The sequence below is a fragment of the Microcaecilia unicolor genome, chromosome 9 (genome assembly GCF_901765095.1).
Source record: "Microcaecilia unicolor chromosome 9, aMicUni1.1, whole genome shotgun sequence".
Taxonomy (NCBI): Eukaryota; Metazoa; Chordata; class Amphibia; order Gymnophiona; family Siphonopidae; genus Microcaecilia; species Microcaecilia unicolor.
This window is the reverse complement of record NC_044039.1, coordinates 90,892,263-90,910,702: the sequence shown is the minus strand read 5'-3', so window position 1 is coordinate 90,910,702 and position 18,440 is coordinate 90,892,263. Positions and strand designations below refer to the sequence as shown.

At 43.0% G+C, this 18,440-nt stretch overlaps 1 protein-coding gene across 1 annotated transcript in view; it reads left to right on the top strand.

Annotated features, from left to right (window-relative positions):
* Positions 1 to 18,440, top strand: part of ABCC9 (ATP binding cassette subfamily C member 9) — a 454,126-nt gene that overhangs the window by 169,031 nt on the left and 266,655 nt on the right. The window contains 3 exon segments of the mRNA XM_030214004.1: positions 3,690 to 3,852; positions 7,046 to 7,086; positions 16,200 to 16,342. Coding sequence (XP_030069864.1) covers positions 3,690 to 3,852; positions 7,046 to 7,086; positions 16,200 to 16,342 — 347 coding nt within the window.

Below are 18,440 nucleotides of genomic sequence, written 5' to 3'. Positions count from 1 at the left end.
GCATGTTTGTTTGTACAGTTAATCATGATTAATGGTTTTTAGCGGTGTATGTTTATTTCATGTTTTACATCAGCCATCAATGTGAACTATATCCCTACATTTGTCTCACAGTATATCCAGTGCAGTCTTTTGTCCTGGAACCTACATTCATCTTTTGTACCAGGTTCAAATTCTGTTCATATGGGCATAGAGGTGCAATTTGATGTCCCCTAAATAGTGCATATTTATTTTGACCATATATCTTGTATAAGTGCAAGTGTATAATCAGCATATTCCTTAACATTTTTATTCACACACTAGTAAAAAAGGCCCGTTTCTGACACAAATGAAACGGGCGCTAGCAAGGTTTTCCTCGGAGTGTGTATGTTTGGGAGAGTGTATGTGAGAGTGACTGTTTGAGAGTCAGAGTGAAAGTGTGAGTGTGTGTGTGTGAGAGAGAGAGTGAGTCTGGGTGTGAGTGTGTTTGTGAGAGAGTGTGTGTGTGAGAATGAGAGTGTGTGCAAGTGTGTATGTGAGACACAGTGTGAGAGAGAGTGTGTGTGTGTGGGCGAGAGAGAGAGTGTGTGTGAGACACAGATTCTCTGTGAGAGTGAGTGTATGAGACCAAGCGAGTGTGTGAGTGACTGTGTAGCACATAGAGAGTGAATGTGATACAGTGTGAGACAGAGTGTGTGAGAGTGAGAGTCAGAAAGACATTGTATATGAGAGAGAGAGAGTGTGAGCCCTGCCCTCCCAATCCATGCCCATCTGTCCCCTGCCCCCTCCATTCATCCTTTTCCAGCAATTCCCCTCTCCCTGAGCCCTGCCCTCCCAATCCATGCCCATCCATGCTCCTCTGTCACCTGTCCCCTCCATTCATCCCTATCCAGCAATTTCCCTCTCTCCCTGAGCCCTGCCCTGCAATCCATATCCATCCATGCCCATCTGTCCCCTCCATTCATCCCTATCCAGCAATTCCCCTCTCTCTGAGCCCTGCCCTCCCAATCCATGCCCATCCATGCTCCTCTGCCCCCCTGCCCCCTCCATTCATCCCTATCCAGCAATTCCCCTCTCTCCCTGAGCCCTGCCCTGCAATCCATATCCATCCATGCCCATCTGTCCCCTCCATTCATCCCTATCCAGCAATTCCCCTCTCTCCCTGAGCCCTGCCCTCCCAATCCATGCCCATCCATGCTCCTCTGTCCCCTGTCCCCTCCATTCATCCCTATCCAGCAATTTCCCTCTCTCCCTGAGCCCTGCCCTGCAATCCATATCCATCCATGCCCATCTGTCCCCTCCATTCATCCCTATCCAGCAATTCCCCTCTCTCTGAGCCCTGCCCTCCCAATCCATGCCCATCCATGCTCCTCTGCCCCCTCCATTCATCCCTATCCAGCAATTCCCCTCTCTCCCTGAGCCCTGCCCTGCAATCCATATCCATCCATGCCCATCTGTCCCCTCCATTCATCCCTATCCAGCAATTCCCCTCTCTCCCTGAGCCCTGCCCTCCCAATCCATGCTCCTCTGTCACCTGTCCCCTCCATTCATCCCTATCCAGCAATTTCCCTCTCTCCCTGAGCCCTGTCCTGCAATCCATATCCATCCATGCCCATCTGTCCCCTCCATTCATCCCTATCCAGCAATTCCCCTCTCCCTGAGCCCTGCCCTCCCAATCCATGCTCATCCATGCTCCTCTGTCACCTGGCCCCTCCATTCATCCCTATCCAGCAATTCCCCTCTCTCCCTGAGCCCTGTCCTGCAATCCATATCCATCCATGCCCATCTGCCCCCTCCATTAATCCCTATCCAGCAATTCCCCTCTCTCCCTGAGCCCTGTCCTGCAATCCATATCCATCCATGCCCATCTGTCCCCTCCATTCATCCCTATCCAGCAATTCCCCTCTCCCTGAGCCCTGCCCTCCCAATCCATGCCCACCCATGCTCCTCTGTCACCTGGCCCCTCCATTCATCCCTTTCCAGCAATTCCCCTCTCTCCCTGAGCCCTGCCCTCCCAATCCATGCCCATCCATGCTCCTCTGTCCCCTGCCGCCTCCATTCATCCTTTTCCAGCAAGTCCCCTCTCTCCCTTCCATGACCCCCCTCGCATCCATGCTCCTCTCTCTCCCATGTCCCAGCCTGGCCCGCCCTCTTCTCCCCCCCCCTTCGCATCCATGCCCCCCCTTCGCATCCATGCTGTCGTTTCTCCCCTGCCCTCCCGCTCCCATTGTTCAACTTTACTGGCTACCCTCTTCTCTCCTCCCAACATCCCTTTTTTTTTTTTTCTTCTTTTTAAATTTACCTCCGTGGCGGTTCCGGCAGCGAAGCGTCAGGAAAGGAGGCGGCGCTCCCGACGTCTCTAGCCTTCCCTTCGCTGTGTTCCGCCTTCTTCTGACGTCATCCTTGATGTCAGAAGAAGGCGGAACACAGCGAAGGGAAGGCTAGAGACGTCGGGAGCGCCGCCTCCTTCCCTGACGCTGCGCTTCCGGATTTGTTTGTTTTTTTTTCCGCCCTCGACATCATGACGTTTGATGCGAGGGCGGGGCAGAGACGGCTGGCTGGCTTGAAGGCTTCACACCATGAATCCACGAACCCTTCAGCCTGGGAGTGACGTCAGATGGCTTCAGAACGTTGTCCTCAGAACGTTGAGGGTGCGTTTTATTATATTAGATTTTTGTGTGTAACATAATGTTTTTACTTTTCATGTCCATCTCTTATTTAACAGTCATCTCTTCTGTTTTTATGATATTTTGTTTTCATGACACATGTTTTTATGACATAAGCTACTTCTTTTAACTTTATACTTTTAATATGTTCAGTACATTGTTTTATATAATCTGCTTTGTTTAACTTATATTCATTGTAATTATGTTTTAAATATATTTTATGCATGGTTTGACATTCTATTTTATTTTCCGTACACAGTGTTTCTTTGGACCCCTGAGGCAGGCGGCTGCGTCCATCGAAACATAGACCCATGTTGAGTCATTTTTCTCATACTTTTAAATAAAGAACCTTTGAATATTCTCTCCCAGGCTAGAAGTAAGTTTGTCACCCTCTGCTCCTTTGTGGCTTTTTTTGGTGTTCCACAGAGGGTTTGTCCTGCTCCTCAGTGGCGTACTGAGGGCAGGGCGATGGGGGCAGTCCGCCCTGGGTGCATGCTGCAGGGGGGTGCAGGGAGCAGCCGCATGGCTGTCAGCTCCACCGGTTCCCTTCTCCCTCTGATGTTACTTCCTGTTCCTGGGCAGGGAACCAGCGGAGCCGACAGCCACATGGCTGCTCCTAGCATCCCCAGGAGGTAAGAGCAATGCATCCGGGGGGAGGGGGGTGTTGGATGTGATATGCTGGGGGAGGGGGGTGTTGCACCCGAGGGGACGGGGTGCATAGCGGCGATCCACCCCGGGTGGCAGCTGACCAAGGAACACCACTGCTGCTTCTCCTTTTAGGCACTTTGGTTATTTAGGTTAGGAACATCATTTTTGGACCTTTGATACTGTTCTATCTTTTTTTTTTTTGTTCAATCATTTTTATTAATTTGGATATAACAATAAAAAAGGAAATTAAGTACTGTTCTATCTTTAATGTGCAGTTAATGTGCATGTTTAATTTATGCTAATATTTGGTTCAAAGAAATATGAAAGAGTTTCAAAAACATGTCCTTTTGTATCTGGAATGTAATTTAGTTCGTGCACTATATTTTTTTTTATCCAAAGGACTACTCTACTGAGAGATTAAAGAGAACCAATGAAATTCTGAAAGGCATCAAACTGCTGAAGTTGTATGCATGGGAACATATTTTTTGTGCTAATGTGGAGGAAACAAGAATGAAGGAGCTTACAAGTCTCAAAACCTTTGCACTTCATACATCTCTTTCCAGTAAGGTCATACATATTTCTTTGGGTGTGAATATCAACATACATCCTGTTTGCTATCTGCCACTTATCCATCATTACGTTCTCATCAATCATCTGACATGTATAAATAGAAATGCTCTATATTGTAGGGGGAGGAAATGTAAGCACAGCAGAGAATACAACTTCTTTCCATATTCAGTATTGATGGCCGTATGAAATTGCAGAATCTTCATTTTATATGAATAGTGGCTGACTTACAGAAGGAAAGGGGAAAGGGGATGGGATTTGATATACTGCCTTTCTGTGGTTACAGTCAAAGCAGTTTACATATTATATACAGGTACTTATTTTGTACCTGGGGCAATGGAGGGTTAAGTGACTTGCCCAGAGTCACAAGGCACTGCAATGGGAACAGACCTGGGTTTGATTCCTTAATCAGGTCTTCTGTTCCCTTGCCTGTTAAGTCTGGGAGTGGTAGAGATGTACTTGCCATTGAGCCACTGGTCAAGGCCAATCAGTGTTACTTTTAAAAATTGTATTTAGCTAATGCCTGAAAAGATTCAAAAAGTCATACATCATTTCAATACAGTTATTTCTTAAATGACTTTCATTGTTTTAGTTCTCATTTACTGTATTGAGTGGTTCCTAACTTGTACATCTAGAAAATGTGTTTTTCAGTAATGTGTATATTCACTCACCTGCACATGTACAGGCATTTCTATAACACTGCGCCTGTATTTAGGTGCTTAAAGGGTGTACATATGGCAATTACTCTCTAAAGGAAAGTGTAACTACTAGTGTAACTGGTAAAATATGCACCTACAATTCAGATACAAACATTTATACCAGCCAGAGAACTGTGGTAAGTGTTCATTCCTAAACTACTAAAACACACACACAAATTACTGCACTTTATAATTTATACAAATAACTGTGAACCCTGCCTACTCTCCACCCAAATACTGTCTATCTGGATGACATTCAGCCTGCAGGAGTCAGACCAGCTAAATCCTGCGATTGGCGCTAAGCCCAGATATTCACTGCTGGGCTATTTTTGGTGACAAGTCAAGGAGTGGGACCAGAGTCAGGCTCTTCAAAACAGACCAGAGATGCTGAATAAGAATCAAAAACTTTATTGGAGGATGACTCAACAGGGTACCGTGTTTTGGCACATATGGTGTCTTCCTCAGGAGTCTTGTTTTCTGTTTATAAAACAACAGACTCTCAGTGTATAGATTCTGAACGGCAGTGGTCTATAAAAAGACCTTTGTAGTGATAAATACTCGTCACTTCTGGATGTCGCTGTAAATCAGGCCCCTAGTCTTTGTACTTTTTGAAAGAGTGAAAAATCAATCCACTTTTACCTGTTCTACACCACTCAGGATTTTATAGACCTCAATCATATCCCCCCCTTTATCACTTTGGTGGCTGTTCTTTGAACGTTTTCTCCCCGAAGGTGCTCAGAAACACCTGTGCTCAGCTTGGCAATCAGCGGATGCTTCCTAACCTGTTGACGCCGGCATCCCTGTGCATACACAATTTCTGTGCACATGTGAAAACTGAGCATGTACATAGTGCTGGCAGGAAGAAGCCACTGACTGCCGAGCTATGCAAGGGTGTTTGTTGGCACCTTCAGGGAGATCTTCAGCTGGCAAGGCTTGAGAATCCTCACCAGCTACTGCAGCAGTGTGCCGCTGTTGGGTGGACCTGAGCCCAATGTGGGTGGGCACAGCCACCCATGGCTATGCCACTGGTCCCAACTGAATTTCAACTTGGACCAGCATAAGTTCTGGCATTCAGCAGTTTGGTAAGATCCGTATATTCAATGCCAGTGTCCGGAAATGACCTGTCATTGAATATTTGGGTCTTGTTTAGTCAGCTACAGTCAGTGCATAAGAAAACTCTGACTGCTGTTGGCTGAATATTGACAGGTACATACGTAACACAGATTTGGATATTATCCCAATCTCTCTTTTTGTGTTATAACTATACATTTTTCTGGCTATTCTTTAATGTAGGCACAGCAAACAGGAAGGAACCTCTACAAGAAGGCAGACAAACAGGAGAAAGTAGAGGCTGGCCAAAGGAAGAACCACCACAGTAGATGTTGCTAAATCACACTTTTATTCAGAGCACAATCAAAGGAAGCAAAAGAAGGCACTGGTCAGAAGCAGAAGCCAAAGCAGTCATCAGTTTTTTTTTTCCAAACTGATGTGGAGACTGCTTTAGCTTCTACATCTGACCAGTGCCTTCTTTTGCTTCCTTTGTGATTACAAGTATTTCTGCACCAGCCACTATACACCCCTCCTCTACTAAGAGTTTGATTGTGACCCTTGAGGCAGGCAGCTTTCCCCCCTGAAACAAAGCCAGTGTCGGTTCTTTGATTGGTGCTCTAAATAAAATTGTGATTTAGCAACATCTGCTCTGATGGTTCATCCTTTGGCCAGCCTCTACTTCCTCCATTTTATTCTTATAGTTTATTAAAATTTGCTAAACCGCTCTAACTGACAAACAGAACTAAGCAGTGTACAGGCTATGAAGAAAAGAAAAGGAACTCCATTATTCAAAAGGTAAAAACCAGATACTTCCCAAACCTGGTCCTGGAGGCACCCCAGCCAGTCAGGTTTTTTTTTTTTTTGTTATATTTGTACCCCGCGCTTTCCCACTCATGGCAGGCTCAATGCTTTTCAAGATATCCACAATTAGTATTCATGAGAGGAGGCAGTGCATGCAAATCTCTCTCATTAATATTCATTGTGAATATCCTGAAAACCTGACTGGCTAGGGTGCCTCCAGGACCAGGTTTGGGAACCAGTGCATTAAAACAAAAAGTAAAAAGAAAGTGCTAAAAGATAACATAAAGAAAAGATAATAAAAGAACAGAGCACACATTAGGTTCGTTTTCTTTGTTATATAGAAAATTATTTTAAGCAAGTACTAATGTACATAAGTTTCGCTAAGCAGGTGGAAGCTGCACAAGAGTCCTCCACTATGGTTCTTGCCAGTGAGGGATGGTGCTAAAATATCACACCTGTCTGTGGCCTGTCCAGCCTGTCTCTTGCAATTGAAAGCATAATATTTTAGCACCACCCTCTTACTGACAGGAACCTTGACGGAGGACCCTTATGCAGCTTCCAATTGCTTAGTGGGAATATTGAATGTAAAGATATTTTGTCATTGAAATAATCAGATCTGTTTCCTTATTTTTTCTACAGTTTTTATGAATGCAGCTATCCCAATTGCAGCTGTTCTTGCAGTAAGAGATTTTTCATTATTTTGCTACTTTAAACTCATATATAGTTTAATGTTTTCAGTATTATGAGGAAAGTCACAAAAAACGTCCGCTATGCTTTGCATTTTTTTAGTAGCATATTAAATGGGCACAGTGTAGTGCCACTGAATATCAGTGGTTGGGTGGCTCAAATCAATTTAAGTGGGTTGGAGCCCGCTTAAATCACTCTGAATATTGAGCCCTATATATCCAGGAAATGATTCTCTAAACTCAGTTAAGACCTTGCTATCTCAGAAAGCTTTACAAACACATATACATTACATAGCTATAAACAATATTGATTATTGCAATTCCTTGCTTTAAGGTCTTTGATTAAAATGTGATGCTTCCAATTAAGTCAAACATCACAATTAAACCTAAGTGTGATCATGTTACACCACTGTTAAAAGAGAGCATAGGGTCCCTGTCTCGTAGAATCTCGTTCAAGGCTGTAACGCTTACATAGTAACGTAATAGATGATGGCAAATAAAGACCCGTACAGTCCATCCAGTCTGCTCTACAAAATAAACTCAGCTCTTGATTTGTCCTGCCGTTTTCAGGGCACAAACCATAGAAATGTGCCCGGCACTGACCTTCTTCTCCAACTTCTGAAGTTGTCATCGAAGTCCAGCTCATCCTAATCTGTCCAGCCACGATCAGGGTACCAGGGGCGTAGCTACGGGTGGGCCTGGGTGGGCCCAGGCCCACCCAATTTCAGCTCAGGCCCGCCCGGCCGGCCGCCCACCCAAGCGCACACACACTGCATCAGAAATTGTACCCGCTGTGGCTCATCTGATCGCTCCAGACTCGCAGCGGCGAACTGGCGCGGTCGGCGCCAGTAAAAGCAGAAAGCATCCAGGCTCTTCAACTCTGTCCATCCTTCGCTTCCCTGCCCTCTCAGTGCGTCCCGCCTTTCTCTGATGTCATTTCCTTTCGGGTGGGTGGGACGCGCTGAGAGGGCAGGGAAGCGAAGGATGGACGGAGTTGAAGAGCCTGGATGCTTTCTGCTTTTATTGGCTGCCCGCGCCAGTTCACCGCTGCGACTAGAGGAGGGAAGGAACTGGAAGCCATTTAGAAAATATTTTTCTACTCCCCCGCGCAGCCGTCGCCGTTCACTCAAATCACAGGAAGCAAACCTGTGAGCTGCTGCCTGCGTCCACGTTGTCGTTCTTTATTGTTGGTGAGCAGAGGGAAGGATGGGATTGGGAGGGGTGGTGAGTACAGAGTATGGGTAATGGGGGACTAATGAAGTGGGTGAAAGAGGGGGGAGGAATTTAGGAGACTGGGTAAGGGAGAGACAGAGGGGGGACTAGGAGTGCTGGAAAGGGAATGAGAGGGAGATGGTCAAAGGGGAGAGAGGAGCATCGATGGACATGGATGGGAGGACAGGGCCCAGGGAGAGAGGAGAAATTGCTGGACATGGAGGGGAGGGCAGGGAGAGAGGAGGGTTGCTGGACATGGGTGGATGGAGGAGAGGGCAGGGAGAGAATTGTTGGTCTGGGATGGACGTGAAGGAAGGAAAGACAGGAAGGAGATGCACTTGGATGGAGGGGAGAAAGAAGAAATTCTGGACATGGATGGAGGGGAGGGAAGACAGAGAAAGGAGATGCACATGGATGGAGCGGAAGGGAGAGAGAAGAAATGCTGACATGGATGGAGGGGAGGGAAGAGAGAGGAAGGAGATGATATGAGGGGAAAAGAAGAGAGGAGGAAAACTGCACATGGATGGAGAAAATAGGCAGAAGCTGGATCCACTGGACAGTCAAGTCTGCGGAGGACCAGAAATGAAGAAGAAAGGAGGAAAGGAAAGAAATAAATGGAAAGGAAGCCCTGGAAATGGAGTAAAGAGGACATATAGCAGCAGAATTGGATACTGGGCCAGCATGATCAGAAAAACAAAGTCACCAGACAACAAAGGTAGAAAAAAATCATTTTATTTTCATTATAGTGTTTGGAATATGTCCACTTTGAGAATCAGGTGCTCAACATTAAAAATTTATATTTATTTACTTATTTATGGCATTTTATCCCACATTAAACATGAATTAGATTGGCACCTGGGATCATTTAATTTTTTTTCCTGGAGAGAATAATGCATTGCCTCCACCCCTAGGCTCTCTCCCCGGCTATAGCCAGCTCTGCAATTTTGAGGGGAGGTGGACCGGGGGGGGGGGGGGGCGCAGAGGTGGACCAGGGAGAGAGCCTGTTGTTAAACATTTACCAGTAAACCACTGTCTAGTGCCCACCCATCCAACCTGTTGGCCCACCCAAAAATTGATTTCTGGCTACGCCACTGCAGGGTACAGACCATAGAAGTCTTCCCGGCCCTGGCCTTGTTCTCCAGCTACTGAAGCTGATTTTGTCCAGCCATGATCAGGGCACAGAGTCTGCCAAGCACTGACTTTGCTTCTAAATTACTGGTGTTGCCATCTAATACCGTTAAGCTTGTTTGATTTCATGCCTTCTATATAGGACTCCTTCGTGTTTATCCCACACAGTTTTTGAATTCCATTAGCGTTTTTATCTCCATCACCTCCCGCAGAAGGGCATTCCAGGTATCTACCATCCTCTCTGTGAAAAAGGTCTTCCTGACATTATTCCTGAGTCGGCACCCCCGCAACCTCAATTCGAGTTCTCTAGTTCTACCACTTTCCCATTTCTGGAAAAAATTTGCTTGTAGATTAATACCTTTCAAATATTTGAATGTCTGTATCATATAGTAACGTGAGTAACATAGGGGCTCTTTTACAAATGCGTGTTGAAAAATGGCCTGCGGTAGTGGGGGACACGTGTTTTGGGCACGTGCAGAATCATTTTTCAGCACACCTGTGAAAAATGCCTTTTTAAAATTTTTGCTGAAAATGGACGTGCTGCAAAATGAAAATTACCGCTTGTCCATTTTGGGTCTGAGTCCTTACCGCCAGCCATTGACCTAGCGGTAAAGACTCGCGTGGTAATGACCTATGTGCATCAAAGGCCACTTGGCACATGCCCAATACGCACGTCTGAAAATAAAAATTATTTTTCAGATGAGCGCCAAAAATGAAATTACCGCAAGAGCCACGCGGTAGCTGGGCAGTAGCTCTATTTTGGTACACGTAGACGCTTACATGGCTTAATATAGTAAATGATGGCAGATAAAGACCTGATCAGTCCATCCAGTCTGCCCAACAGTTGCACTCATTATCACTTATGATTAAACCAACAATGAATGTGATATATAATACTTGATCATTGTCTCTGTTTGGCATTTCTGGGACATAGATCGTAGAAGTCTGTCTGGCCCTGTCCTTAGATTCCAGCTACTGAAGTTGTCATCAAAGTTCACTCCAGCCTATCCAAATCCACTTTGTCATTTGTGGGACACAGACTGTAAAAGTCTGCCTGGCACTATCCTCTTGTTCCAAATTACTGGAGTTTCCATTGAAGCCCTCTCCAGCCCATCCGAAACCGGATTGCTATATACAGGACCAAGACCGTACAAGCTTGCCCAGCATTGGCTTTAGTTCGTCACAGCAGGAGTCGCCATCTAAGCACCACTTGACATTCAAACACACATGCAACCATTTAAGTTTTGTTTTTTATACCATTCCAGGCATCAACCACCCTCTCTGTGAAAAGAATTTCCTGACATTACTCCTAAGTCTACCACCCTGCAACCTCAATTTATCTTTTATTTTCCCTTCTCTGGAAAACATTTGTTTCTATATTAATACTTTTCAAGTAGTTAGACTTCTGTATCATATCTCCCCTGTCCCTCCTCTCCTCTTGAGTATACATATTCTGGTCTTCCAGTCTCTTTTCATACATCTTTTGGCGCAAGCCCCATACCATTTTTTTTTGCCTTCCTCTGGACTCCTTCAAGTCTTTTTACATCCTTAGCAAGATACAGCCTCCAAAACTGAACACAGTACTCCAAGTGAAACCTCACCAATGACTTGTATAGGGGCATCAACAGCTCCTTTCTTCTGCTGGTTATGCCTCTCTCTATGAAGCCTAGCATTCTTCTGGCTATGGCCACCGCCTTGTCACACTGTTTCGTTGCCTTCAGATCCCTAGATGCTATCACCCCAAGGTCCCTCTCCTTGACTGTTTATATCAGCTTCTCACTTCCTAGCACATACGGCTCCCTTGGATGTCTACTCCCTAAGTGCATCAATCTGCACTTATTTACATTGAATTTTAATTGCCAAATATTAGATTATTCTTCTAACTTTTGTAGATCCTTTTTCATGTTTTCCACTCCCTCCAGACTGTCCACTGTGCTACAAATCTTGGTATGATCCACAAAAAGGCAAACCTTACCTTCTGACCCTTTGGCAATGTCACTCAAAAATATATTGAATTCCATTAACCACCTCCCTCTGGTGTCTGTCTGTCAACCAGTTACTAATCCAATTCACTACTTTGGGTCCTAACTTCAACCTGTCAAGTTTATTCAAGAGCCTCCTATGAGGAACCGTGTCAAAGGCTTTGCTGAAATCTAAGTAGATTACATCTAGAGCATGTCCTCGATCCAGTTCTCTGGTCACCCAGTCAAAGGATTCAATCAGATTAGTTTGGCATGATTTACCTATGGTAAAACCATGTTGTCTCAGATCTTGTAACCTATTGGATTCCAGGAAATTCACTATCCTTTCCTTCAGCAATGCTTCCATTACTTTTCTAATATCCAAAGTGAGGCTTACTGGCCTGTAGTTTTCAGTTGCTTCTCTGTCACCACTTTTGTGAAGAGGGACCACATCTGCTGTTCTCCAATCCTATGGAACCTCTTCCATCTCCAAGGATTTATTAAACAAATCTTTAAAGGACCCGCCAGAACCTCTCTGAGCTCCCTCAATATCCTGGGATGGATCCCATCCGGTCCCATGGCTTTACCCATCTTCAAATTTTCAAGTTGATCATAAACACGTTCTTCCGTGAATAGTGCTATATGCACTCTATTCTCATATGTACCTTTGCCAGCCAATTTTGGTCCTTCTCTAGGATTTTCTTCTGTGAACACAGAAGATAAGTATTTATTTAGCTCGTTTGCTTTTTTTCTCATCATTCTCCACATGGTGGTTCACAGCATCTTTCAGTTTCACAATTCCATTTTTAGCTTTCCTCCTTTCACTAATATGCCTGTTATATCAAACCAAACTGTTTTATGATCACTACTGCCTAGGTGGGCATCCCCTTGGACATTAGACACACTTTCCCCATTTGTGAACACCAGATCCAGCGTCGCTCCTTCCCTTTTGGGTTCTGTCATCATTTGTTTGAGCAGAGCACTTTGAAAAGCAACCATGACCTCTCTACTTCTTTCTGATTCTACAGATGGAACTTCCCAATCCACATCCAGCAGGTTGTAATCTCCCAGCAACAGCACCTCCCCTTTCTCTCCCAACTTTTGGATATCTGTAACCAAATCTTTATCTAGTTGCTCTGATTCTGTTGGAGGGCTATAGACAACACCCATGTGGACAGAGGTTCCAGCTTCTCTTTTCAAGGTGATCCATATCACTTCTTCCTTTCCCCAGGCCCCTTGCATTGCAGTCACCTTTTGACCATCTCCATCCTTCTTAAATAGATTATAGCCCGGTATGTTGCATCCCATTCATGGGAATCACTGAATCATGTCTCTGTGAAAGCAACCATATCTAAGTCTGCCTCTTACATCAGGGCTTGCAGATCATGAACTTTGTTGCTTAGACTTCGAGTGTTTGTTGTCATCGCTTTTCAGCTACATTTCAGTGTCACACAGTCACTCACACACTCTCTTGGTCTCATACACTCACTCATAGAGAGTCTGTGTCTCACACACACTCTCTCTCTCTCACACACACTGTATCTGTGTGAAACACACTCTCTCTCTCACACTGTCTCACATACACACTTGCACACACTCTCATTCTCACACACACACTCTCTCTCATAGACACACTCGCACTCAGACTCACTCTCTCTCACACACACACACACACACACTCGCACATTCACTCTCTCTCTCACACACAGTCACTCTCACATACAATCTCTCAAACATACACACTCCAAGGAAAACCTTGCTAGCGCCCGTTTCATTTGTGTCAGAAACGGGCCTTTTTTACTAGTGGTCTATAAAACTGAATACAATACTCGATGTGAGACCTCACCAATGACTTGTACAGGGGCATCAACACCTCCTTTCTTCTGCTGGTTATACTCCTCTGTATGCAACCCAGCATCCTTCTGGCCATGAACACCACCTTGTTGCATTGTTTCGTCACCTTGAGATCCTCAGACATCATCACTCCAAGGTCCCTCTCCTGAGTTGTGCTTCTCAATCTCTCTCCTCCTATCTTGTAAATCTCCTTTGAATTTCTGTACTCCTACTACTACTTACTACTACTTATCATTTCTAAAGCGCTACTAGACGTACGCAGCGCTGTACACTTGAACATGAAGAGACAGTCCCTGCTCGACAGAGCTTACAATCTAATTAGGACAGACAAGACAGAACAAACAAGAGATAAGGGAATATTAAAGTGAGGATGATAAAATAAGGGTTCTGAACAAAGTGAATAAGGGTTAGGAGTTAAAAGCAGCATCAAAAAGGTGGGCTTTTAGCTTAGATTTGAAGACGGCCAAGATGGAGCTTGACATACCGGCTCAGGAAGTCTATTCCAGGCATATGGTGCAGCAAGATTAAAGGAATGGAGTCTGGAGTTAGTACTCCTAGTGCATCACTCTGCACTTCTTGGTATTAAATTTTAACTAAATACTAATATTGAGGTGTCAGCATACTCTGGTTTTAAAAATTACGTGTATTTTCAATAATGTTTAAACCCATATCATAATTAATGTATTAAATTTTATAATCAATTTAAATTAATATTTTTTATTAATATTGTTTTGTGCTCAATATTTTCAGTGAAGCTGTACTCTTTACTGGAGGTGCAGAGCCTTCAGAAGCAAACTAGACACTCGACAATTCCACACCATGGCACCACCCTTCCTGTTCCCGACAATATTGCTTGGGACTGAAGGAGTCGGGTGGAAAACCTGCCTGGTTGGCTTCTGTTCTTTTGAAGATGCCATTCCAGCGAAACATGGTTCCATGTTGGGAACAAGAATGTTTGTTATAAAGATTTGATGAATTCATCATGCACTCGCTGACGCCGATACTGAGAGGATATTTGGTTTGGATAAAAAGTTCATCTACAGTGACACCCGTCTTATTACCTCTTCATTCATCTACACCAGCTCCTGCCTCACTGCTACTCCATTTATGATAAGTGCATTGGAGATTTAACTGTTATAATATATTTAGGGTGTCTTTTACTTAGGCTCGCTCACGTTTTTAGCGCCCACTAAACTTGTGGGTGCCAAAAACATTAGAGACTCCCATAGGAATGCATTGGCATCTGTAACGTTTAGCGCACCCACAATTTTAGCGTGCACCAAAAACGTGAGCGCGCCTTAGTAAAAGACCCTCGTAGTGCTTGGAGAAAAAAAAGTTTTTTACATATGGCAGGCAGGGAGAGTGGTGCCGTAATGTGGAATTGACGAGTGTCTAGTTTGCTTCTGAATGCTCTGCACCTCCAGTAAAGGGCACAGCGTGATTATAAAATTTAATACATTGGTTATGATATGGGTTTAAATATGATTGAAAATTAAGTTTTAACTGCCAGACCTTTCACCATCCTTCTAGTTTTTGTTCAAAGAATCTTATTATTCCAGTATATCATTTTATTTCTTCCATGTCTGATACTTTATTCATCATCCAGAGCACTGAGGTCTACTCAGTAGAATCATCTAGTCATACCATTATTCTGTCATATTGTCTAGATACAATTCAGAACTTTAGTTTCAGTGTAGTAGATCACATTCTGTGGAATAGTCTGCCTTATTTTCTAAGATTTATCTTAGCAAACATTTTTTTAAAAGGCCTCAAAATATTTATATTTTTGGACACATTTGGGGATTGATCAACTCACAGATCTCATTATTTTAGAGAAACCTTGAAACTGCGAAGTGCAGTGGAAAGAGGATGATGGAATTTGATGGGGATGCGAGTTATTCAATAGATAGTGTGACTTTTCCACTTTGACTTCTCCGTGTTCTGTGTGATATATGTTGTAATTTTTTCCATTAATTCTAAGATTTATTACTGTAACCCGCTGTGATAGCTTTTCTTAAGTGTGGTGTATCAAATTAACCTGTAAACTGTAATGATGGCACTTATATATGCAAAAGAGTATTTCAGAACAAAGATCTGTAAGTGCCAATACTTAGACATATATGTCTGTCATTTTGGAAATCTACACATCTAAATGCCAATAATTAATTTCAGAGGCTGCAATCTTTCTGCACTGTCAGTTTTGAGGGGGAAACCATTGGGAGATTAAAGGGGAATCCTCCCTTAATCTCTTCTGTAAAGCACTGCCCATAAGAAGCACTTTTACAAATTGTATATGAACCCAGCTGTAAATCCTGACTACAGAAGTGCATTTCCTTTCTGAAATGGGGAATACACATGTAGATTCTGCTCTAGTTCCATTCACACTGTACTACCTTGCCATAAACATATATGTAGTACAGATTTACTGGAAAAATCCTAACCTAAAATTCAGTTTTTTTACATTTATTTAGGGTATAGGTTTAAATGTTCACATTGTAAATAATAGGGTCTCTAAAATAATGGCCATGTTCTTTTTGTAAAAATAAAATTATTTTGTAGCAGTATTTATTTTTGATAGCACCTTTAATATAAATACATTAATAAGTAGTTAAGATTTCTTGGTTTGTTTGTTGCATCCATAAGGACATATGGCGTAAACCTGTTACCAGTCTAGATATCACTGTCCTGCTAATCTTGAAGTTTTGTGGAAATTACAATATAAATGGAGCTTTCAAATAATTTTGGTTTAGCTTCAACATAATGTAATACATTCTGTTTTCATTTATACTATAAATATAAATGTTCTGTGGCTTGTTATCTCTACATGCTCAGACAATATCTTGATGTTTTCAATATTAAATTGTAAATATCAGGATACAGAGCAGAATATAGAAATGTCAAACTGCATCTGAAATGCCTAATATTTATATATATTTTTTATTGTTGTAATAGACCTTTGTGACCCATGCTTATGTGAGCAAATCATCATTAACACCAGAAATGGCCTTTGCATCCCTGTCATTGTTTCATATCCTGGTCACTCCACTTTTCCTGCTCTCCACTGTGGTTAGATTTGCAGTCAAGGCAATTGTAAGGTATGCAATAGCAATCATTTCTTAGCAGCATTCACAAATGATATAAATGTGGTAGTACAAACTCTGACTTTTATATGAAAAATCTATCTTCATTTCCTCTGCAAATATCTATATCTATATTAACATAACTTTATTTCCTGATATCTACATTAAATTGTTTCTGATTGTTACTTTTTATGTTTTATGATTATTATGGATCCTTTGTGTCACCAAAGATATAGCTGAGTGAGATACATTTTCTGTATCACCATCAGTTGGAACTATTAAAACTTTTTAAGAATACAAAAGTACAAGGTTCTTTGATACCTTTTTTGGTATGTCTTCCTCACTTCCCTGTTCCTCAGAAGATCCCATGAGGCTTCTTTTCTTCTTTTGTTTCCATTTTAATATCATAAATTTATCTCCACTGAGGGCATTTTAAACCTATGTTTAAAAAGGTAACATGGGTACCTACTGTATGTGCCTTTATAGAATAGGCAACCCAGAACCAGTCCCAGTTCTACACAAACACTCACACAAAAATGTTCAGTTGCTTCAAGAAAAGTGCAAACATGTGCCTGTAATCTATACATGTACCCACATATTTTTATCAAAGAACAGATGACAGAAGTCCAGACTATGATCCAAAATATTTATTAGCAACAACAGCAGTGAAAGGGGTAAAAACTGCATCCAACTCAGCCAAGTTTCACTGTACGGTAATGGGCTGTGTCAGGGGCCTATAGTGCTATACAACAGAATATATATATCTATCCCTTGAAGACCATGCAAGATCCATAACAAAGAAAATGTTTAATATGATGTGGATGTTGAAACATATTAAACCTTTTCTCCCCTTGATTGCTTTTCGTAAGTTGGTACAATCCATGGTTCTAGCCCATGTTGATTATTGTAAACAGCATCTTCATTGGATGTAAGGTCCAAATTATGAAGAAACTTCAGACTGCCCAGAACACTGCGGCTAGATTTATATTTGAGAAGTCTAAATTTGAGAGTGCAACACCCCTCCGCATGAATCTTCATTGGCTCCTTATTAATGAACAAATTAGTTTTAAGGCTTTTACCTTGATCCATAACATCATCTATGGAGAGTCACCAACATATATGGTCAATCTGATTAATCTTCCGAATAGAAATATGTCTACATCTTCACGGACTTACCTTAATCTACATGCATCTTCCCAAATACAGAGGTATCAAGTATAAAACCTACTATTCATCTAACTTTTGCTATCTTGGAAGTCGTCTTTGGAATGCTCTACCCAAACATATCCGCTCAACAAGTGAATACCTTCCTTTCAGGAAATTATTAAAAACTCACTTATTTGGAAGAGTCACGTGATGCTAGGCGAGGGATAGGACGCCGCAGGGGAGAGCTCTGAGACCCTGATATAACATCAACCCCTCTACCGGCTGAAATCGACAAGATAACAACCCATACGGAGTACAAATAGAAATAGAACATTACCAGGGGAAAAATCTGAGAAGATCCACCGAAAATATCAATAGTATGGCATCCAAATCGCTGCGGAAAGATGGAGCACGAGGGCGAACTGGAGAAGGCAAAATGGCGGACGCGGGTCCCTCGGGAGAAACTGTGAGCTCTATCTGGGCGGCAGAAATAGCGGCGGAGGTCTCGCAACTGCTGGAGTCATCAGTAGATGTTAAATTGCAGAGGATCTCCGAAAAGCTTGATAATATGGATGGCAAGCTAGAAGGACTAAAGAATGATATGGCGGGATTCCAGCAAAGACTGTCAGAATTAGAAGATCGGAGTGCACAGCAGGAGGTCCGTGATAAGGACTGGCAGAAGAGGATTACCCATCTAGAAATGAAATTGGAAGACTTGGAGAACAGAGCAAGAAGAAACAATCTCAGACTAGTGGGGATCCCGGAAGCTGTAAGAGAAGTGGATCTGCGCGAAGTCTTAGAGTCCTGGTTGCCAAAGGTCTTGCAAGTTAAAGGCCTGGAGAATAACCTAAAGATAGAGCGTGCACACCGTTTGGGACAGTTGAGATCGGAAGCGATGCGTCCACGAGTTGTAATTTGTAAAATCTTAAATTACACTCATAAACAGGAGATCTTGAGAGCTTGGCGA